The 24,687-nt window shown below is 36.9% G+C and overlaps 1 protein-coding gene across 3 annotated transcripts in view; it reads right to left on the bottom strand.

Annotated features, from left to right (window-relative positions):
• Nucleotides 1–24,687, bottom strand: part of asap1a (ArfGAP with SH3 domain, ankyrin repeat and PH domain 1a) — a 48,353-nt gene that overhangs the window by 15,964 nt on the left and 7,702 nt on the right. For all 3 annotated transcript variants that reach the window (XM_084119999.1, XM_084120000.1, XM_084120001.1), the window contains 7 exons: nt 13,009–13,081; nt 7,710–7,855; nt 6,179–6,253; nt 3,754–3,803; nt 3,414–3,543; nt 2,362–2,447; nt 232–307 (listed from right to left, as the gene is read on the bottom strand). In XM_084119999.1, coding sequence (XP_083976125.1) covers nt 232–307; nt 2,362–2,447; nt 3,414–3,543; nt 3,754–3,803; nt 6,179–6,253; nt 7,710–7,855; nt 13,009–13,081 — 636 coding nt within the window. The remainder of the gene's footprint in view (nt 1–231; nt 308–2,361; nt 2,448–3,413; nt 3,544–3,753; nt 3,804–6,178; nt 6,254–7,709; nt 7,856–13,008; nt 13,082–24,687) is intronic.

Here is a 24,687-nt window from a genome sequence, read left to right as displayed (position 1 = left end):
TTACTTTTTCAAAGAAACAGTTGGTTTGAGCTTTACTTTCTCCTGTCTGAATATGAGATAATATTTCACTCATAGACTCACATATTAATAATGCTTATGTTTTATGATATCATATTTAATTAAATCATAATGTTCTCATAAGCAGAGCTACATGCATAGTAAAAGAACTAACAACATAACAGAAAACTATAAAACAGACCTAAAGAAGCACAAATGTAAAGGTTTACTAACATTATAGAGATCAGCTGCTAATTTCTCGATATACTGCTTCAACTTGTCAGCGGTTTTCAAGCCGTCCTGGAAAAAACTGAGAGAAAATACAAGCACAAATGAAAGGTTGTTATGCATTTGTTTAACACTATGTATACTGCTGTTTAAAAGTTTGGGGTCGTTAAGATTTTTTATGCTTTTGAATTAAGTCATTTACACTCATGGCTCATCAAGGCTGCATTATTTGATCAAAAATACAGTAAAACAGTAATATCATGAAATATTATTACATTGTAAAATAAGTATTTTATATGTTAATACATTTTAAAATGTACTTATGTGATGGCAAAACTTAATTTTTACTTCAGTGTCACATGATCCTTCAGGAAATCAATTTATATGTTGATTTGGTACTCAAGAAACAAACAGTTAAGCTGCTTAATATTTTGTGCAAACTGTGATACATTTGTTTCAGGATTCTAATGAATAAAAAAAAGTTTAAAATAATAGCATTTATTTGAAATAGATTTTTTTTTTGTAACATTATACGTCTTTAAGGCTGGAATACTACACAAATTTTGCTCAGATTTTTGCCACGATTTGCTGTCTGGATGAGTCGACAATAGTTGCCAAAAGCCTGCAGAATTTGGGCAGTCGGAGTTGTCAGATTTCACAGAATATCGCATAGTGTATGTTTTTTTAGCTTCAGACAATGATTCCATAGAACCAGCGGATATTTTGAGCTGATTTTAGAACACATATCGTAGTGTATGATGCGTCAATACTGAAACCAAAACTGTCCTTTATCTACCAGTGTTGCAATTAAATACAACAAATATAATATTTGAAAGTAAATTTACAGAAAATGCGTAACAAATTAGCCTTAAAATTTGACAGATAAAACAACCACCTCTAAAGCCCAAAGTATACTTCTTTTTTTACACATTCGCTAGCATATGCGTACAGTCGAACCCGGCGCCATTCAAAGTTTACTCCATTTGATAGTGTTATGTTGAGTATGGTGTGTGTGTGTGTGTCTCTGTCACTCCCGCAAGGTTGCACCGCCCTAATTGAACGTGTCGGTAACGTGCCCCGTGGTTGGTCAAGATTGGACTGCGCGTCTTTTAAAAAAGGAAGAGACGTGGATCTGGAGGGGAATGTAGTTCATAGCGCTGTCGTTGAAACTGTTGTTGTTGTTGTTGGAAAGAGAATTAACTCCGTGTAGTGACTTATAAATACTGTGTTATTTATTTTCCTCTCACCTTACCCCCCGGTTTGTTGTTCTTTTCTCATTTCTTTTGTAAGGTTTTCTGTAAACAGTTTTCTTTTAACACTCAACGTGGCTGAGTGTTTCGCTCGTTATTGTAATTATTGTAAATGTCACTGCACTTCAGCACGGAAGCCGTAGGGGTTGGGGTGCCATTTTTTCTTTGTTGTGAACATTACGTTTTCTTTTTTTCTTTTTTTTGGTTAGTAAGGGAGTCAGTTTAGTATCTGTATTTTGTTTAAACGTTTTTTTCTTTGATAGGATAATAAGTTTTCTCTGAAAAAAAGGTAGATTCAATTTTGTTTGTTATTTTGGCTTTGACCCAACCCTGAAATTAATTTGCTTCTTTTTGATGTCTTGTGCAAGTGGTTGAAACATGCACTCTAGAAAGTTTCATCTTTGTCCAATGTCTGCGCTGTTTTTCTCCAGACGTTATGACCGATAAAAATGTCTAAAATCTGTTCAGATTTTAAAAGTCGTGTTGTGTATTCCAGTCTTTAACTGTCACTTTTGATGATCTGAATGCATTCCCAGCTGAATAAATGTCAAGTCAAGTCAATTCACCTTAATTTATTTAGCACTATTAACAATATAGATTGTTTCAAAGCAGCTTTACAGTGATAATAGGACATTAAAGTAACAGAGATTGTTTTGGCTTTACAGCAGCTCTAGAATAATTAAGTACTAATTTCTTCTTCTTTTTTTTAAATCTTACCAACGGTAGTGTACATTTAATAACTGTGCGCAATTACAAACTCTTTGAAGATAATATATCTCAATTTAATATCAAAATACTAAAATCTTAACTAATCTAGGAGACATTTCTTAGGAATTACAATAACAGACCTTACATCAGTAAGAAAACAGGATTCTGGGACACTCACTTGCACTGTGCATGATAATACTTGATGAGATTCTGGAGGAGATCCACTCCTTTCTTGGTCTTAATCTCATTCACTTTGATCAGGTACTGTTGGGAACCATAGATAATAAAGCACATAGATACACTGGTGTGTTAATAGGAAAGAACATCTGAGATGCTGCTCCCTTCTAAACACACACAAACACACACACACACACACACACACACACACACTTGCTTTGAAGTGGTTAAAATGGCTCAACTATAAGAATTGTGTTTAAATGCTCCACCCTAACACATCTGGTTTAAACAGAAATATGGACGGGACCACTCCAGCCTGCATCAATTGTTATTATACACTTAATAATATTTATTTAATGACTTGTATTTTAAGTTTCTTTGTATATTGTTTAGATTATGAAATCCAATTCCAATAAAAGCAGTTTTGATTTGATTGAAGTGAGCCTTGAAACCTATTGGTTATGATTAAATGGTTTGTACTATGTAATTCAATATTAAATTTTGATATAATCATTTTTGTTTGCATCTCAAAGACGACCAAATACTCTTAACACAGACCTGATATTCATATCAATACATCTTGGAAATATACGTGTACAATATTTATAAAACAGTCAAATATCATGTAAAACGTGATCAAACATAAAGCTGGTCTGATATCTTGGTATGTCTGTACTCAAGCATATTCTGCACCTGATTATACAAAGCCCACTGTTGCAAAGGCTTGACTCATGAATATTAATCAGGTTGTGTGAATGGATGGTTCAGTAATGTTACCTAGCAACGTCACAACAGCCTAATTAATATTCATGAGCTAAGACACTGCTGTGCAATAATGTCTCAAACAGCCACTTCAAAACTTGCTGCTAGGTGAAAAATATGAACACATCAGAAAATCTCCTGGCCTTTCACAACACCTCAAGTTAGAGCAGACATCATGGCAGAAGAGAGCAAGGAGACAAACTAAAGTTGCTGAACAATCAAAACTACCGTCAAGCTAACGTTTCTCGGAAGAACGAGACCGAAAGTTGAAATCCTCACAAGCCCACACACCTCACACATCTGCAGCTGAAAGATCCTCCGCTCCTTCTCCATCTCTTCTGCGATCTCTGCGCCGGTGATCTCCGTACGGATCATGCCGTGCTGCTTGGCATGTTCCCTCTTCTCCTTCTCAATCTTCGTGCTATGGCGAAAAAGACAAGAAACAGAAGATGACAGAGAAACAATAAGCAGAAGTTCAGACAGAGGTTACCGCAAGTGGCTCTTTCACTATGATGATGATGATGATGATATTGTTGTGTCTGACAATAAAACTGCTGTACATCACCACATTACATTAAACAACATTTTGTATACAACAACCAAAAAATAAACACACGGTAATGATACTTACAACTTGGTCTCATAGTCTTTCCAGGCCTTGTCGAAAGGCTTTTTAAGATCCTGTGTTGAGGGAAATAAAATAAATAGTGCAAGGAGCAATTAGGTTTACTGTGCAGAGTTATAGACCATTTTCTAAAGTTGTTAAACTGAACACATTATTATACAATATAAAGCACCACAAAGAAATCATCTAAATTTAAAGAGGTTTGATCAGAACACTACTATAAAACTCAGACTGCTGATGTACAGTAGTGACTGATATGGACAGTGGTAATGCAATTTCTTTATTATCAGATTTTCCCACTCTCAGGAACCTATTCTCTGGACTTAATGACGTTATCCACTTTCCAACTACCCAAATGTTCATCTGCTCTAATAATAATTGATCATGAAACACAGATGTTTTGGCTGAGTCCTTTTGGAGTGTGTTACTTTATCTGAAGTGTATCAGTTTGCTGGATTCTTAGCAAGGGTATAAGCGCAAATTTGTTCACAGCATGAATATACTGTATTCCTACTATTGAAGCAAAATCCAGAAGCCTACAGCATTTTATGCTTCTGAATACATTTAAGTCAGAGCACAAAAAGACATGCCAATGCAATCTTAAATGCAATATTAAATATTACACTGCAATATTACACTAGTGTACAGTGAAGTGGTGTACATGCAGTGAAGACTGTAAAGTGCTTGATAACTTTATTCAATTTCCTGAAAATCTCAAAGCACTGTTTACAAGGTTACATGGTTCATAAACAACAAAAACAATAACTTTTTGTTCATTTTGACAGGGCAAGTAAAAAGCTGAACTGGTTGAGAAAAAAAGCCCAGAAAAAATTGAGCCCTGATATACTGAAGGGCACAGGTAAATGCAACATTTATTAAAATGACTTTATGTTAAGATTGTTTTAAGTTCACTTAAATTTAAAGCTTTTCTATTTTTTAAAGCCTAATATATGTTAAAGGGGTGGTATAATGCCCTTTTCACAAGGGTTAAAATAAGTCTTATATGAATGTGAAGTTTTAGCTCAAAATACCCCACAGATATTTTTATATAGCATGTTAAAGTTGTCACTTTTTGAGGGTGAGCAAAAACGAACCGTTTTTGTCTGTCTCTTTAAATACAAATGAGCTGCTGCTCCCAGCACAGGGGGCGGAGCTTAAACAGCTTGCACTCACACACACATGCACTGAAAATTTCAAAAACTTTTAGCCTTTTATGTTCAAACTGAAGTCAGAAAGATGGAGAGACTCAAGAAGAAGTGACAACATGTAGACGACATTTCTGAATGGTTAGTTGGTGAATTTATATGAAGCTAGAATTTTACTTTGTAACATGTTAAATATGAATATTTTTCTTACACAAACGCATCGCTTCGCTTCAGAAGGCCTTTATTAACCCCCTGGAGCCATGTGGAGCACTTTTATGATGGATAGATGCTTTTTTTATGGACTTCAAAACAGAAACAACCATTTGCTGCCATTATAAAGCTTGGAAGAACCAGGACATTTTTTAATATAACACAGATTGTTTTTGTCTGAAAGAAGAATGTCATATACACCTAGGATGACTTGAGGGTGAGTAAATCATGGGCTAGTTTTAATTTTTGGGTGAACTATCCCTTTAAGAGTCTCTGAGTGAGTCCTGGTTAAACATACAGGAGCATTGGTGTAGGTGCTTGTTAATGGGTTATGAGGCATCTGTTCCAGTGCAGAAAAGATTTTAGAGAGAGCTGATAATGTCCTCCAGGGACTGCACTTATACCCTTCAACTGCCTCTGCCTCTGTCAATAAGGGCTTTAGAGAATGGTTTTGTTTCCGCTGAGTAAGAGGGTGAAAGAAAGAGAGAGACAAAGTATGAGTGAGATAAGAGAGTGAGAGAGAAAGAGTGGGGGCTGGTAGGTATGTAACCTCTGTCTACTGAGCAAAAAAGTGAAGCCTCATCACTTCCACTCAGAAATTCAGCTGATGCTGCTGAAGCTCTTAGCCTGGGTCATGCTAATGTAAAAACAATCAGACAGCCCTTCCAAAACAGCTCAGTGTGAGACGGCCCTACTCTTAGTCTAAGTAATTTTCACAATCACTACATGTTTGCCTTCAAGCCTGAGACATCAAGCCTGCTGACAAGAGTGGTCAGTTTGACGCCTGAGCTCTTTCCTCCAGTCAACCAGTAAACACTTCAAACCGACTGAGTCAAAGGGCGTTAAACACTCCCACACTGTTTACTAGCACTAACAGTGGCCATTCCTTCAGCACTGTGTTTCATAGACGACAGTGGCGTGACGAACCCTGCAATTTAATTCCAATGTGATTTACAGTGTGCATTTTTTGGTCCAAAGGGACTCATTTAAGACCAATATGGGGCAGTAACTCAGGGTGTTCCTCAGAGGGGGCCTTTCCAATTAGTTCAGTCCAGAGACAGGGAATTAAATCTTACCCCCTTCACTCCCTTCAGATCTCCTTTGAGCAGAGAGTCCAGGGTGAAGATGACATTGTGGCTGAGACTCTGGAGCTGAGGAGAAGAGTCAGAGGAGAATCAGAACAATTATCATACAGCTTATGATCAGAGAACACACTACATGTACTGTACAAGAATGGTAATAATCAAATTATCAGCTTTAAAGGACTATTTTTGGATATTTATAAAAGCATGAAATGTGTGGGAATATCAGAATTACTGTTACTTTAGTACATGTATTAGTTTAAACATCTAAATAATCGTGATAAACAATTAAAATGCTCTTAGTCCAATTCTTCTCAACTTTTCATTACTAAAGCTGCAGTCCATAGTTTTTCCTCTTTGTCGCCATCTCTGTTCGAAATCTGAAATTGCAGTTATTCGCGGAATTATCAACTTTACGTGGGTTGTGCCTCAGCATGGGACAGCGCGGATGAATCCAATGTTTTAAGGAGAATGTGCGGCTGTCAGTCACCGCGCCGGTGTGGAAACTGCCGTTCGGAATCACAGATTCTACTTTTTGGTAGTATGACCAACATAAGAATTTTCACCGGAAAATGTCACCTGAACAAGCAAGTAACATCCACTTTTGTTCTGACCAACTAAGGGAAAAAAAGCATTGCAGCAAATCACGCTGATTAAATCTAATGATTGCTTATCATCACGTCAAACCGCGCAAATTATACTTTGTTCTCAAATTGTTCATGTTAACAACATCAGCATTGTGTGACTACATTTAATGCCCTTCTGATATTTGTCCTTGTTTTCGCACAGACCCGGCTGCAGTCTCTTTTTTTCTGTAGCCACTCCGAAGTCCGAAGTCTTTTGCATTTTACAACGGGTGAATCTCCAGTTGTCACTGGTGATTGTCGTTTGAACCTTTCTGGATCCGCCATCAAATTGATAAGTTTAATTATATCAAGTGCTGTGAGAAAAGGCTATAAATCTCACACGCAACATAGCCTACCAGCCGAGACACCTTCTTTATGTGTACAGATGTGACGTAATGACGCAAAGACATGCTCGAATTTCCCGCGGAAATTCACCAGTACCACTGGAATTAGAAACATTATTACAAGCTTACCATTTTGAATCGAGCTAAGGCAAGAAGATAGTTTTGAACACTGGCTGGTTATGTACTTGCTCAAAAATATATTTTGGATAATTTTTAACCCAAAGAAGTTATGGACTGCAGCTTTAACTAAACTAGTTAGTTTCTAAGTTGTTCAAATAATCCTCATTAAATATATATATATATATATATTTAAAAATACAAATAATACAAAAAATACAAATAAAAAAATTAGGTAACACTTTATTTTAAGGTGTTCATGTTACAGTGTAATTATACATTTAAGTATTGAGTAATAATAATAAAGTACATGTACTTACTATAGGGTTAGGATTAGGGTTAGTTGCACATAATTATGCATAATTTAAAGTTATTATATTATTACAATACATAAAAACATACAAACATTAATACATAAAACAGTACACTATCCCTCACCAGGTTCTTGAGGAGAGCGGCCAGCTCCTTAATAAGGCCAGAGAACTTGATAAAGGCTGTTCCCAAATCAGAGTTATCTCGGCTGATGAAGTTGCTGCCAAACTTGTCGAGTGCCTGCCCATAATTCTCTTCATTCTGCACATGATCTGTAAAGAAAAACAGACCATGCATTTTATGAAAGAATTGGAATATACTTTATTGAAAGGTGAAGTGTGTAATTTCTGCGCCACTTTCATCACCAGTGGAATTGCAAAAATAATGACTTCAATACTGTTTTGAAAAACGTTCCTGGACATTTTCAATCTTTTTGCTTAATAAACGTATGAATAAATACTTGTCTGTATATTTAGCTGAAATATGAGAAAGTATTTTGAGAAAACAAAACATTCAACTTCAAGAATTTATAACCCTACCTACTGGTTAACATAAAAAACATAAAAAAATGACCCTAGAGGATGGAGTTATGTCATATATAAAAATAAAAAAAAGACATTTTAAATAGCATACCATGTGGAGGAAGAAAACAATTCCTCAATTCCCTGCACATTTGTCAACTAGGGCAGCTTCCTGTGTGAATCCCAGCCCACAGGATGTCAAGTGAACCAATAATAGCCCTTTCAATACACATATGTGCTAAAGCTGCTCCTCACTGGGCACAGGTCAAGGTCAAGGTCATCATTGCCCACAGAAAAATAATGCAGGTGCCCATTCACAATTTGTCCATTAAAAAAAACACAACACAACAGTCTCTTGTGTAATAAGAAGAATTAAGAGAATTTCTAATATAACCATCTTTAGTGCTGTACAAGTTTAGGGTCTCCATACTAATCTTTACTTTGAAAACACAGTATGGACACCACATCATCTGGTATTGCTTCATCATCTTCCCATAGCTCCACACTGGGACCCCAGCCCATGGCACAGTGGCGTTATTGGGTCATTTGTCTTGTTGAGTGGAGTTAAGAGATCTGGTACCCTGAAATAGGGGACTGTCACCTTCTCTAAATGACCAGATGGGAAGTTTTACTGCAGCCGTTATGCACTCAACAATCTGAGGGAATCAGTATTGTGCAAACAACCCATGAACCAAAAAAATAAATAGATGAGCTCATTTCTGACTGTTTATGTCAGCTAATTATGAGCATATGAATCTCTCCTAAATTCATATATCTCAGATAAAAAGATTGGACAGACATAATTATTCTTTTTTTATACTATTTTCCACATTTTAGAATAATAGTGAAGTCATCAAAACTATGAAATAACACAAAAAGTCTAAGTGTAAAAAAAACCTTTTCTAAAGAGGTTTTATAGTCTGATCTTTGAAACACTGACTTTGAGCTGATTTTTATGATAGGAGCTATATAAATAAATGTATTCGTAGTATTTTTAATTTATTTGTATAGAGCTGTTATGCATTTATTTTAGAAATACATTATAAATATAAAAATTAATACTAATACTAATAATCATTTATTTTGCTTTCAGTTGAATTATTAACAATAATAACAATAATTTGATTTGTATATTCTTTGTATATTGTATTCATAAATGATATACATAAATATCACTACTAATACTAAAAATAATTAGTTAAAGTTCATTTAAGTTGCATAGCATCTTTTATTAATTATATGCATTAAATGCACTATAAATATAAAATAAACACTAATAATACTTTTACTATCACTAATACTAATAGAACCCATTATATAAAAAATGTAAGATCATGATAAATGGTCAACTAGATCCCAAAAAAGACTATCGTCACATGTCCCAGTCATATCATAATATATAAAAAAAATGAAGGTCATGATAAACAAACTCTTACTCTAGACTTTTAGGGTAAACACAGGTGAACATGGTCCACTGATGTCAGCAGAGAAGATAAGTAGATCATACCATGTCACAAATGGATTAAAAGGTTGCAGACAGATCTAAACAAGACTGTGAGCAAAGTGACATGAGCAGACCTCTGAAATTCAACAGAGAACAAACGCCCCATGCCAAGTGTCAAGAGCTCAGGTATTAATCATCTGGAGCTGATTAGAGTGCTTACTATACAGTCACATCTGATTAAACAGGATCATGACACTGAGGCCACCTGCAACACACACAGCAGAGAGTGGATAACACAGCGGGAGCCAGTTTACATCCTCTGCCTGCTGCACACAGTAAGATACACTGCACACTTCAGGAAGACAGCATCAGCGAGCACAGTGATGTGCAACATGAGCGGCTGCTTTCGTTCACAAACTGAAAAGGTGACATTTCTGCTGCCATTTGCTGAATCATGATGGAGATGTCCCTGCATTGCTGAAGAGGCGTAGAGGCCGTGTGCTCTCTGAGGAATACTGAGGTCAGAGAGAGGTCAGCCAATCAATCTGATCAAGCACTGCAGGTCACAAGAGGAAGTCTTACATATTGTATCACATCACTTAAATCGCCACATCACAGCCATGTCCTATTATTAGTCTAACAATCAGAGGCTACGTTCATATAATGGCAATGTGAGCAAAAGGTACATTTGACTTGGTGAGCTGGTAACCTGAAATAAGGGAACTGTCACCTTCTCTAAACAAACAGATGGGAAGGTTTACTGTAGCCGTTATGGACTCAGAGGAACAATCTGTGGGAATCTCAGTGTGTTAAAAGTGCTCATTCAGGGTATTGTGTAAACAGCCCATAGAACAAAACAACACCAAAGAACATTTCTGACTATTTATGTCTTTGTTATGAGCTTATGAATCTCTCCCAAATGCATAAACGTCAACTCAAAAGATTGGACAGACATGTTCATTTTTTAGTACTTGAAATAACACAAAAATGAAAAATTCTTTTCTAAAGTGTTTTTTTGTTTCGAATTATATTGTGAAGCACTTTGAGACTTGCCATCTTCACACAGCAACAGAATATGGTTTTTAGTCCTGTATTTAAGGAACTTGGTATGGTTACATTTACACGCATTTCAGTAATTTACTGGAATGACAACTACATTCTCTGCACTGTGTGAATGGAACCGGACTGGACAACTAGTTGTCTGTCACGTCATACAGTGTGAGAGAGCCACTCTGCGCTGCAAAAGCACGTGTCTACCATGTGTTGCAGGTTTTCGTGAGTGGTTTCGCTTTCGGTCACTTACATCGACAAAGATGTGAACTGTGTGTCACTGTCATCTGAAGGTTTTAGATCGAGTCAATGTTCTCCACCGTCAGTTTTGTATTCTATGTGCGAGCAGCGCGGCATCAAATGCTCCGCTCTCTCAAGATTTGATGTCTGAACTCGCGGCTCGATTGGACTCTTGTCGTATCAAAAGTGACGACAGTTTTATTATTAAAACGTCACCATATTACTTCTGTCACTGATGCTATGGTTACTGGTAAAAGAATACAGGTTTGAATTCCATTGCATGTCCATACAGTACAGACAATATTCTCAACTCTATTTATAGAACACTTTCAACACCACAAGTGGAACCGAAGTGCTGTACAGAAAAAGATCAAATAAAAAATAAACCAATGCAAACATATGGCATACACTGCTTACAAAGCATTTTCAAATGCTAAAGCAAACAGATAAGTTTTAAGCGCAGTCTGAAATCCACCCAATGTAGAAGAAGATTTAACAGACAGAGGAAGGTCATTCCAGAGCGTAGGAGCTGCAACAGAGAATGCCCGATCACCTTTACATTTTAAACAAGATCGCGGAACCATGAAGAGCAATTGATCATTTGAGCGCAGAGATCAACTGGATTGAGAATGACTGATTAAATGATCAATTGCTCTTCATGGTTCCGCGATCTTGTTTAAAATGTAAAGGTGATCGGGCATTCTCTGTTGCAGCTCCTACGCTCTGGAATGACCTTCCTCTGTCTGTTAAATCTTCTTCTACATTGGGTGGATTTCAGACTGCGCTTAAAACTTATCTGTTTGCTTTAGCATTTGAAAATGCTTTGTATAAAATATACAACAACACTTTGTAATGAATTCTGTATCGTATAGGTAACAAATGTAGTTTGATTAACACAGGAGTAATATGTTCTAATACTTATATTATACTAATATAAGTAATATATTCGAGACGCTACTGTAAGTTGCTGTTTGAACGGGACATTGAGACTCACACCTGTAGGTAAATGTGGTTGTCAATCCCAAAAACTGACAGTGTGAAAGTAGTCTTTGTAGTCTTGCTGCATTTTAAGCATGAAAGGTATTATACAAATAAAATTATTATTTATAATGCAACTGTAAAACTATTATTAGTTACGCACAGTATATTAGTATTATATATATATATATAATAAACTGCTGAATAAAATATACAAATAAAATTGTTAATAATCATTATTTCTGGAATTTCTAATTAATTTCTTCTTTTCTGAAATGGAAGCCCTGTATAATTATTCTGGTTTTGCATTTTGCATAAATGCATTTCTTAAGATTCATTCATGCGTTAAAAGTTTGACCGTTTGTATAAAAAATAATACAAATAAAAAAAATCATAGCATGTTGCTGATAAAACAGCACAAGATGTGACAACTGCCAAAGACATCCATCTGGATGTGTCTGGCTGTAGATGTGCTTTAAAATCTTTCATCGTCTTATTTAGTCTTTTTATGCTTTTATCATCTAGTCGACCATTGTGACCCATCTCTAGGTCACACAGCAGCAAAACACAGATGTCTGCCCTGTTTTAGAGTCCTAAACACTGTTCGCTTCTCAATCTCCAGCCCTGATCCAAACCTTGCCAACATGCCTATGTCTTTGTCTATTTCAGGTCCACAAGAGAGGCCAGAGTGTAAACATTAGGCATTATGAAGCCCTGATCAAACAGCCATTGATATTTGCCATCTGGACTGTGAGCTTGGCCAATAGGAGCGGTAAACAATGAACACTTACAAGCTGATAATGCGACTGCATGAGCCAGAAACCACTGTCACACTCATGAGATGTTAGTTACATGGTCTGGAGGATTTCCTGACCTTTCATGCTGATTTACCCTAGAGGGCAAGTAAGCATTAGAGCTTGCCAAGACAGAATGGGGGAAGAGACGATAGGAAGGAGCCTGCAAACAGTAAGTGCTATGGCAATTCCCGTTTCCATGGTAACAGCGACTTCTCACTTCAGGATTGTGGGTTAGATTGGTACTTCACCATGAATGTGCCAATTAAACCCATTTCTTTCAATTATGAAATGGAAAATCACTTTATTACAGCCACACATTTTATCCAAATTTTAGGCCATATTTTAATATTCCCAGAACTTTACTGTTGAAGACCCTCAGCTGGGTCAAAACTAACCTTGACCCGAGTTGTAGATTGCTTTGACGGATTTCTTGACCTTTTGTAAAGCTGTTCGGTCCTGGTCCAAAGCCTGGAGAGACAGAGATAAAGAGAAGAGAATAGGGTGATTATTAAACACGGCTAAAAAATGTCTGTGATTCATTTATGATTCATGATCTTAGAATCACATCACTGGCCACACCCATCCGAGGAGCATAACCACACATTGGGAATCCCATAATCACACTGTAACCATGACAACACAGGAGCTGCAAAGACTTGAAGGAATTTCCAATGCTCAGATGGGCCGACAGGTGGGGAAAATGTCAGAGATATTCCTTGTAACACCAAATTTAGTAACAGAAAAGCAACTTATACGCTTGTGGACATATTTAAACATTAAAATTATATTGATTAAAAGTAATTCAACTAACTAATAAACTTAATGAACATTAGACAAAATCTCCTCAGACATGACAGCATGGGGTGGCTAAATGAGACGGTTAATGGGTACACAACTTAACATACCACAACAGACCCTTGACATGCAGTTTCCTAGAAACCGCAGCACAGGATGGGGAGAACCCCTCGACCGCACTTCACTGTCATCTTGTGGATATCATTTCAAAAATCAAAACCACTGTGAAACACAGCAGAGAACAGGACATGCCCCTGAGCGTCTCTCCGCTCCTGGAAATCTCTTAAAATATTTTGATGCATGACAGTAAACAACAGGGTGTCAACGAATCCTGTTTCCTTTCCTTTCCTCTATCTATTTGTTTCTGATGAAAACCAAATCTGAACTCCTGGGAAACATGCATTTCCTGTATGTGAACTCTTTGCTTTACTCTTTTAGACACTTTGAACTTGTGTCCTGGCTGATGCCCTCCTCCCTCCCTGATTCTATCAGACGTGTGTCTCTCTGGATGAAAAGGAAATTATGCAAGTGAATGGAATACAGGCAAGCTGACTCAAGAGCAATTAACTTGTTATCCTGGGAAAAAAGCAAATATATATAAATATATTGTATTTTACTAATTTAATTTGTTAGTCACGGAAAGCGGATTCAGTGCATTCATTGAACATGACCAACAGGCTTTGCCATTCATACTGCATTCATGTGCTCTGTTTCAGCTGGTGACTAACAGATGTGTGTCCTAACATTCACCCCTCCCAAACAAACACACCCAAATGTAACCAAAAATAATCTAAGTTTTTAAAGAAGCCCTTCAATTGTGATTAATGAGAAAGACAGAGCTTAAGGCCACAATTTAAAACAAATCCTTCAACATTCATGACAGCTCTCTGAAAATAAAATGTTTTCTCAAAAGATAGGTGGATACTGATGCATACTGTAGAAGTATCATAGTACCTAAGTAATGTATTTACATTCTTTATTATGAATTGTGAAGTTATTTAAATAACCATTATTTATGAGTCATATGTACACTACTGTTTGGTGACAGTAAAACAGTATAGACATTTTATAATTTATATTTCAAATAAATGCTTTTGTTACTTCTATTCATCAAAAAATCCTTTAAAAATGTATTATGGTATACTATGCTATGCATTTACTGAATGAGCACTGTGCCGCTGTTCGTCCGACTGTTTGTACTGTACTGTATTTTATTTTATTTTTCTAAACTGTTTTAATTATTCTTATTTCTTTTTATTATTTTAATTTCTTCTATGTAAAGCACTTTGAATTGCCATTGTGTATGAAATGTGCTATATAAATAAACTTGCCTTGCCTATACTCAAAATGTTTTAATGTTTTAATAATTTAATGTTATAATGTTTTTATAATAAATGATCTTAAAATATATTCAAATAGGACACTGTTATTTTAAATTGTATTAATATTGTGAAATATTAATACAACGACTGTTGTGTCATATATAAAGTGTGAGTGTATATTACTATTTTTACTGTTTTTGATTAAATAAATGCAGCCTTGGTGAGCATAAGATAATTCTTTCAAAAACATTTTAAAAATAATACCAACCTCAAAATTTTGAATACGTTTTAATACATTTTAAAGGTGCTATAAGCGATTTCGGTTGGCCTAACCTCTTGTTGATGTTTGAATTATTATCAAACAAAACGGAGGCTAGCTAGACCCTCCCTCCTCCTCATCCGCGCACTAACCCCCGAACCCCACCCCCACATCATTCTTGTCGGTTATTGGCTGGAACAGTTTGTTATGTTTCGTGCTGCGGGTTGCTCTGTTTGTTGCTCAGTTTGTTTTTGCTGCAGTTTGTGGAGCCTGGGCTGTCCTCAGAGACCGTGTTTTTTTACAGTGTGTTCAGGGGACAGGCAGCTAGCGGATAGTGAGGAGATGTTTGCGGTATGTGAAAAAAAATGTTTTGGCCTAAAAAACGCGTGAGATCGCTTATAGCACCTTTAATACTTTAGCTTTGGTGTAAGTTAACATTGTTTATTTTGCCCATATTTAATTTTTTTCCAAAAATGACGGATATCAAACAATAGTTAGCAGACCATAGCGGACCCCATGTTGAAGACCGACCATTTCTCTTGTTTGCTCTACCTTTGAGATATAATGTTAGCTCAATTTAACCAGATGCAAATCCTGCCATTTTAAATATGAAAAAGGAACACAAAATGTGAATTACAAAAACAGCCATTTCTATACTGATTATGTGGCTGAGTGGCCAGGGAAAACCTGACAGGAAACATGTCATTTCTAATCCAGTCTGTAGACTGATGTCCTGCTATACATTTAGTGATGAGTTGTGTTTCTATAAACCACTCATTGTGTTCATGTACCTCCTCCTACAGCGAACACAAGGCATGCTGAGGCAGAGAAATAATGAGCATTTGGGCAGCTGCGGCACACTGATCAAGAACCTGTGGTGATGAAAGTAGTGGTTATGTGCCGCTCATGTGATAAATGATTTCCCTCTGCGGCCATTCTCTCATTTTCTGCAGCTATGTTTGGACATTGGTACACCAAAGTTGGACTGCTCACTGCGGTCCAGGGACAGACAGACTCGCCAGGTCGAGAGCTTTTTATTTTTATTTTTATTTTTTTATCCCTGGTCATTTCCCTTGTTATTTCATTGTTATGGGGAACAACATCTGTAGCTATATACCAGGATTTAAAGCAACATTTCTAGTGGAAAGGGTAACTTTCTAATGGAAAACAAGGGTTTACAAAATTGTTTGTAAAAGCAAAAAGTAATGCACTTATGATGGAAGTTTAGGAGGCAAGCAAGTCACAACACAAACCAATAGGAAATGTTTTTGAAAGAAGTCTCTTTTGCTCACTAAAGCTGCATTTATTTTGATAAAAAAACAGTAAAAACGGTAATATTATGAAATATTATTACAATTTAAAATAACTGTTTTCTAATTTAATATATTTTAAAATGTTATTTATTTTTATGATGACAAAGCTGAATTTCCAGCATCATTACTCCAGTCTTCAGTGTCACACGATCCTTCAGAAATCATTCCAATATGCCGATTTGGTGCTCAAGAAACATTTCTTATTATTAGCAATGTTGAAAACAGTTGTGCTGCTTAATATGTTTGTGGAAACAGTGATATAGTTTCTTCATGGTTATTGGTGAATCGAAAGAACAGCATTTCAAAAGAACATAATAAATAGAAATCTCTTTAACATTATAAATGACTTTACTGTCATTTACATGATCAATTTAATGCATTCTGCTGACTACAATTTCTTTATACTTATTCTTTATATTATTAATTATACTGACCACAAACATTTGAATGGTAGCCTACTGTGACTCTGTGTGGGTGTGTGTGTGTGTGGGTGTGTGTGTGTGTGTGTGTGTGTGTGTGTGTGTGTGTGGGTGTGTGTGTGTGTGTGTGTGTGTGTGTGTGTGTGTGTGTGTGTGTGTGTGTGTATCGTGAACTATCAGTCTTCTGATGTATGACCAAGAAAGTAATTTCATTACACAACTAATTACAACAATCTAACCATATCCTCAAATGGTCTTGCAGGCTATTAAGCGTGACCACAGTGAACAGAACAGTAAATCTGAGCACTGCAGAGAAGATAAAGCTCAGCAGGTGACATCTCCTTTATGATCTGGATAATCTCTCAACCTTATGAGTTTGATCCACCTTAAAAAACATTTATCTCCTTTATACATTTGAAGTTATCCTTAAAATAATAATTTACAAGTACAGCCTGATATAGCCTATCTTATATTTTATAGAAAAGAGCGGACAAGATATTCTTAAAACATTTTCCTTCTGTGTTCCATCGAGGAAAGAAAGTCATACAGAACAACATGAAGGTAGATATTCCACCCTGCAATAACTCAGTGTTATTATAGATAATTTGCGGGCATCAGGGAGATGCTATCAATATGCAAGAGACTCCGGGAACATCTGGGAGAGGCGGGATGTCTATGAAGGCGAGTAAGGGTTTGTTCACACTTGTAGTTTAGTTCTCTTGGTTCTTTTAGTCCAGACCAAAAAAGAAAATTATATATTTAGTCCTCCTGGTTCACTTAGGGTGTATTCACACCAGGAAATTCTGATAGTTCACTTGCTTTGGTCCGGACCAAATACAATGTTGATTTTTTTTGTTTGGTACGGTTCGCTTTCACACTGCTCTTTTTGCAAGTGAACCAAAATTTGTAAACAAAACCACACGTGTGCTAAGGTCGTCCATTCATTGGACAGGAATTCTCAAGCAGGGAATAGCAGGAAGTGCAAAAACAGGCTCAGCATGGAGATATTTCGTAATGCAATATTTGTTATTTTACTGATTTGGTGTTATTCTCTACAAACGCAATATGAAGAAACTAATGAGCATCATATGATACAATGTCATCTATACGAGGTTGTAATTAGGATTTTGAGAAGACGACGATGTGCATCAAGACGGTTTCGGCGGAGAGAACATGATTTTAAACCATTTAAGCGCGATAAGACAAAAGAGAATGCTCTGTCTGTAAATGTCCTGATGCACACATGACGCGCAGAAAGACGCGCAACAGTATCGTGTGCACAGACAGCGTGCTCTCTTTCGTGCTTGAACAAACAATAACACACACCATTATGCCAAAATGTCCGTTTTGTTAAGTATCCTCATAAGAGCAGTCAAATAAAGTCTTAAAGGCGCAGTGCTTTCTGCAATTGGGTGGGTTCATGTTCACACCGTAAACGAACCGTACCAGAGTTTGTTTGGAACCGTACCGAGACCACCTCCTCAGCTGGGTCTCGGTTCGGTTGTTTGGTCCGCACCCGAGTGCGATTGCTGTATTCACACCTGCCCAAAAGATCCGCACCAAGGGGGGAAACGAACTTGAGTTCGATTCAATCGATTCAATCGAATCAAAGCTCTCGAGAAGAGCTTATAAAATGTGTAAAGGAGTCAAAACAGTGCAAGGAATAGCTACATTTTTTCAGACCACCATCTGGAACCTGAAGAGAGACCAAAAATCAAATGCAGCACTACAGTTATATTATACAGACAGAGAAAGTTAAGTGCTCTATTGAGAACATTACACTCACTGGCACCAGAACAATATGACACTCTCAATAAAGGGTTACTTTGTCCTTCCATGACTAAGCATTTGCCTCTTTATGACTGGATAGACTGCAGTAACACACACTAATACTCTCACTCACAACAAACCTTGACCCTCTGTTCACCTACTCAACCGATGGACATCACTGAGCCCTTGGCTCTCTTCCTGGAGCGCTCAGTAATCCCAGCCTAAATTGAAAGCACCTTTCTTGACAATATCTCAAAACCAGTCAAATAATGTTTTTCACTGGGTCAAAAAAAGAAGCAAACAATAAACAAAAAAAATGACCTAACCTAGCACAGCATTAATCTGGACAAATCTCAAAGCTGTAGATCCCTCAGAAACAAGATACTGGTGGAAAACCAGAGCTATAATACACTTTTACTGCCACTCAAAGCAACCACAATCGATTAAATTCACACTACAAACAACCAGATCGATTATTGGACTTTATCAAGACAGTCAATCGAGAAGACTAACATAGGCATGCCAAGCAAGAAAAGACTCTCTATGGCCTGCCAAAAGGGTCTTTTACTAGAAAACGTTTCCAAGACTTGAACACACTGCCATGTGAACATTTAGGTCAGGAGAGACCTGCACCAGCTATCAGCCACAAGAAACATGAACTCCTTAAGGAATTACTTCTCTCTGCCAAGCCAAAGCCAGCAAACTTGACTGAGGCTGTGGAGAGGCTGGGGTGTACAGCACAAGGGAAAAAACTCAGACCAAAGTTTCATGGGGTTTATGAGTCAGAACTGCAGGCCAAGGGTGATCCAACTTTCTACTGTCTGTTTTAATTACAATAACTGTGGAAGGAAAAGATACAAATGTCCGAGAGAAACGCAATGGAAACATTGCATGAAGTCAACACCCCGATCGCTGAGCCACTGAACACCCACAGGCCTGGCAAGCACCACTCCAGCACTGGCACTGATTGAATCTGTAGCTCTAGATATGAGAAGAACAGGTCATTGTGTAAATTATGGTCTGTTTGGTTCGTATCCATAGCAACGGGGCCTCTGATACTCACGCAGAATGCTAGGTATGCCTTTGGTTCTGAGGATTCCATGTTCTGTCCAAGTCTGATTAATAAAACACAGAGGCGCACACATAAACACACACACACAGAGGCAGGTGGAAACTTTTGTGGGACTCTAAAAGAAACACTGGGTTCAATGCTTTTAAAAAATGCAGTCAGAAAACAATGAATCTGACAGATTTTTACTTAGATTTTTTTTATTTTTACATTTAAATTAATTGAGTGTTAAATTGCGTGAAAAAAAAACCCCACTACATACACAGTGTTATTAAATTAATCTTGATTGTTGTGATGCCTAAATTCCCTTGCAGCATTTATAGCAATTTATTTTAGATTTTAATATTTTATTTAAAATTTATTTAGACAAAGCAGTATTCAACGTTAATATCACACATTTTTCAGTTATCGGCCATAGCCAGAAAAATGATTGGTAGAGATGCACCGATCGACCGACCAGGACCGGAATCTGCCGATTTTCCGCATGATCGGCCGAAAATGAGTGGCTTACTGTGCTTAAACGGTCAAATACACACAAAACTATGTCAAAATGCCAATTTTGGCGAGTATTCAGTTAAACACAGTCAGTTTTGGAACCTAATTAATTGAGAAAGTTAACGCAAGTTGTGTAACAGTATATTGGATCCGTGCATAAACTCTTAAAATAGTAGCAGCCTAATATTCCCACTGCTGACTGAACAAAACAGAACAAAAGACAGATAAAATACCTCTCTGACCTTGACTGAATAACTTTCGTAACTTTAATTCATTAATCTGTATTTAATTTTTACAATGAAGACTATCCAGTGTAATTTTACATTTGATTACTTTAATTTCTGTAGAATTTCTTACCTGAATACACTGTATACCCACCTGATAAACTTAACGCTGCATGTGTTTATTTCATATCTCTCTTTATTCTATTGCATCTATTTGTGCTGTTGTTTGATTTGTGCTTGTTTGTTTATTTGGTACTTTTTACTTGTTTTTTATGAAAATAAAATTTTCCATTGAAGAAAAGTAGATTTTTGTTTGTATATGCTGTCAATTATAGTTCTTTGAAAGAAAATCGGAATTGGCAAAAATCGGCCAAGAAAATTGCAACCAGTGCATCTCTAATTATCGGCTTACTGGTTTTGGCCAGAATATTTATATCAGTGCCAGGCAGAGTAGCACATTAACTTGAGCAGGGTGGCCATTGTTGACAGAGGGGATGGTCAGCCCTGAAGGCCGGTGAAGAAGACAATTTGTCCATGCCTGAGAGTGCGTCTGGTGACCTCAACGCAAGGACACGAGACGCGGCACACTGTCTCTCCCTCAGTTGCTGCATGCGCTTGTATAACCATCCAGCTGAGCTCGGCCTGGACAATTCTCCAATGACAGACACACAGCACAATCACACAGCAGCAGAGCCAGAGCCAACAGCAGCAGCACTATTATTCTGCTGACTAACACTAAGCAGCCACTGTTCAGTAATCACAGACTGCTACAGAGAGCGCTACTTCTGACTGATAATGACATAACCACCAGTCGACTGCTCACGTTTAAGATGAACGAGCAAAGTGGAGTTCCTCTTTATGCGTTTTGCAAGCTGCAGCAACGCTAAAGGACCATTTACACCAAGGACGAGAACTACAAAGATAAAGTCCACATATAAAAAAAGTCCACAACACAACTATAACGATAAACAATATCGTTGGAAACACTTTCCGAACATTTTTTCCAGCTAATGAACAAAAACATTGACAGCCATCAGAATCCATCCTGACAATAAATAACTCAAGCATTTAAAGTGCAGACAACTTCTGCTTAAAATAAACAGAATGTTATCGAGCGCTAGTATGGATGCTAATATAGTTATCATTATGGTTTTCGTTCTTGTTGGGAACGGGCCTTAATGGTCGTTCCGAATGAAAGTGAGCAACTGAATCCACAGAATTAACCAATCAGAAGTATTCCAGAGAGCCACATAACTTGATTTCCTTGTATAACTAAACAAATTTGTCAGTGTTATAAAAAGGAAGCTATACTTTATCACCGCTCAAGTTTTTTTATTGATTTGTATAAGGTAATTATTATAATTATTACCTTTAATTTCAAGGCAAAATTCTAATTAAATGACCAGGATAGGATAATCAAATGGCTTTGGAAAATCAGTCAATTGAACTTCGATTTGTTTATTTTTATTTTTATTTATTTATTTTATTTTATTTATTTATTTGGGACAGTGCACATTAATGAACAATCTAACATTTCTGTACAGACTGTAAATGAGCCAGGTTATAGCATAAATGCTAATTTTCACCTGTAGTCCCGAGGCAGGAAGACAACAACATAAAAAATAATGCAACACAAAAGAACAGACAATATACAGTATCATGCAAGAAACACATTAGCACACATTCAGGCAGATTACATTACATCAATAAAATTAGTAGGGCTGTGAAATGATTAATCGTGATTAATCGCATCCAAAATAAAAGTTTGTGTTCACATAATATATGAGTGTGTACTGTGCATAATTATTTTGTATATATAAATACACACACATGCATGTATATATTTAAGAAATATAAATATAAATATTTTATGTATAAATTAAAAAAAATTCTTAAATATATACATGCATGTGTGTGTATTTATATACACAAAATAATTATGCACAGTACACACACACATATTATGTGAACACAAACTTTTATTTTGGATGCGATTAATGCGAATGGAATGCGATTTCACAGCCCTAAAAATTAGTCAAAATGAGGACATATCTGGGAACTTTTAAGAAACTGTTTAAGGTGCATTTTAAATGTGCAGTAAGTAGGACATTCTCTAATGTTTGTTGGGAGGCTATTCCAAAAATGACCTCCTCTGATGGACAGAACAGTTTGTCCAAAGGTAGTTTTCCTGTGCGGGATCTCTATATCTCCTCTAAATGAGGCTCTGGTGCAAAAACCTCTGTCCGACCTTGGTTTGATGAATGTAGAAAGTGAAGGTGGGGCCAATCCGTGAAAAACTTTATAAATTAAACAGCTATTTTTAAAATTAATAAAATTTTCAAAATTGAGCATATTATATTTTCCCAAAATATTACACTGATGGAATGACAGAGGCTTTTGATCAAGTATTTTTATAGATTTTTTGAATAACATTTCTATGGGTTTTAAAATTGTATTTCCAGTGAGTGACCAGGTTGTGATGCAGTAATCTATATGTGAAAATATCATTGAATGTAGGAACATTTTAGCAGAAGTAATTGTCAATGATGGTCTGATTTGTTTAAAGTTATGTAAATTGAATTTTATTCTGTTCGCCGTAAGTTTGATGTGTTTTTTGAATGAAAGTGTTGGGTCCAGTGTGACCCCGAGGTACTTGAACTCTTCTACAATGTCAAGTTCCACTCCCCCCAGGAACACATTGGACCGCTCCAGTTTTATGATTTTTTTTGAGAAAATCATGGTAACAGTTTTCTTTTTGTTCAATAGTAGGCAGGATTTAAGCAGCCAATACTGAATATTCTCCAGTGCTGATGTAAGAATGGATTGTAAAAGCTTCTGCTAAATGAATAAATGTAAATGTACATTAAAAGAAGAAGATTTAACAGTCCAATCTGCTCCTGCTAAATGAAAACATAATATTGTGAAAAATGAAAATCTGGTCAGCACTGAAACATCAAACCATACTATCTCTCTCTCTGGCATATGACCTTCAGTTCTGTTGAGGCGAGCCAGTCCAGTGTCCTATGATCAAGGTCAATTAAACCACGTTTGCCGTTCGGTGGCCGATATATGGGGCAGCTAGTTAAAATGTGTTCCACAGTTTGCATTGAGGACTATCTGCGATGCCCCACTTCATCATTGCTGCCCCGAAGCGTCCCACACCTGCCTTCAGGCGGTTGAGGATTGTACACTGCTTTCTGGGCAGGAACGTCCGTGGGGTCTTCAACGTAGAGGTGTAGCCGAGATGGTTCCGCAGACTTCCACTGGTCCCTCCATTTCGCCTTGACCCAGGCAGCCTTGCAGATGTCGGCTGGTGTAGTGCGGAGCAGTTCTTGGGCGTGTGTGGCAAAAGGTCGCCGGGACCACTGAATTGAGACGCGCCAGGATAAGAGGTTCGAGGAGCTTGTATGGAACGCAGAGCAGTGAGATGAGCCGGAATCCCTTGGGGTCGTCGCATGGCTTACCATCAAACCATACAATCCCATAGATCTCATGCATCAGGAATTTCAAGGCAACCAAATGTGGTGTAAATCCTCTGATTTCCCATCTGGCTACAAATCAATGGCTGCAGATCAGGTCTGCCATAAAATAGGTCACTAGAGCATTTTATCGTTGTTCCCATGACTACTCTGCAGGCACTATAACGCATGAATGAATGCACAGAAAATAAATGTGTAAACTAAAATATTTTTTTAAAAACCCAGCTGCCAAGCAGGCAGGTGTCAACAACATAAATTTGTTTTGTTTTTTAAACTTAAAAATGGCTTGGGGAAAAAACATCATAGTTTTAAAATCAGAATCACATTTGTATGGTGAACTGTCAAGCATGTGGTCTTTTGCGTTGGCAAATATAATCATTGTTTCCAGAGCCATCAATAAAAAGCAATGATGAGATTCCTCAATACTGTCGTAATCTCTGCTTGGACTTCAAAATACACAAAATTACAATACCAAAAAATGCACATAAATAAAAATAAAAAGTCAAGAATTAAAAAGAAAACTATTGTACTCAATAATACAGTGCTGTTGTACCTCCTTGTTTAATTCACTGGAGCAAACAATGCAGCATATTATGAGCAAATGGTAAAGGGTGGACATCTTTTATTCATTTTTCTTTTCTTTTTTTTTTGCTAGAGACAGGGATGACTAGGCAGCGGTTGTATATGAGCGTCATTGTTGTCAAGTAAAGGAGGTATTTCACTGACCCGTTTAACCCACAGAGTCAGACTACTGAAGAGGAGTTTGATCATTGTGTTCACATCCTAAACACATTACATTAGACCATAAAATACCCAAGTTTCTGTCCTGTTTTGTCTATGGTTCCCTTTAATGCTTTAAGCTCCACCTCAGGCATAAAATGAGTGAATCCGGTCTATAGTTGGATGGGTTTTGCTGCATTGCAGAATAT

The sequence above is a fragment of the Abramis brama genome (genome assembly GCF_963993115.1).
Source record: "Abramis brama genome assembly, chromosome: 7".
NCBI lineage: Eukaryota > Metazoa > Chordata > Actinopteri > Cypriniformes > Leuciscidae > Abramis > Abramis brama.
This window is presented reverse-complemented; position numbering and strand designations above follow the sequence as displayed.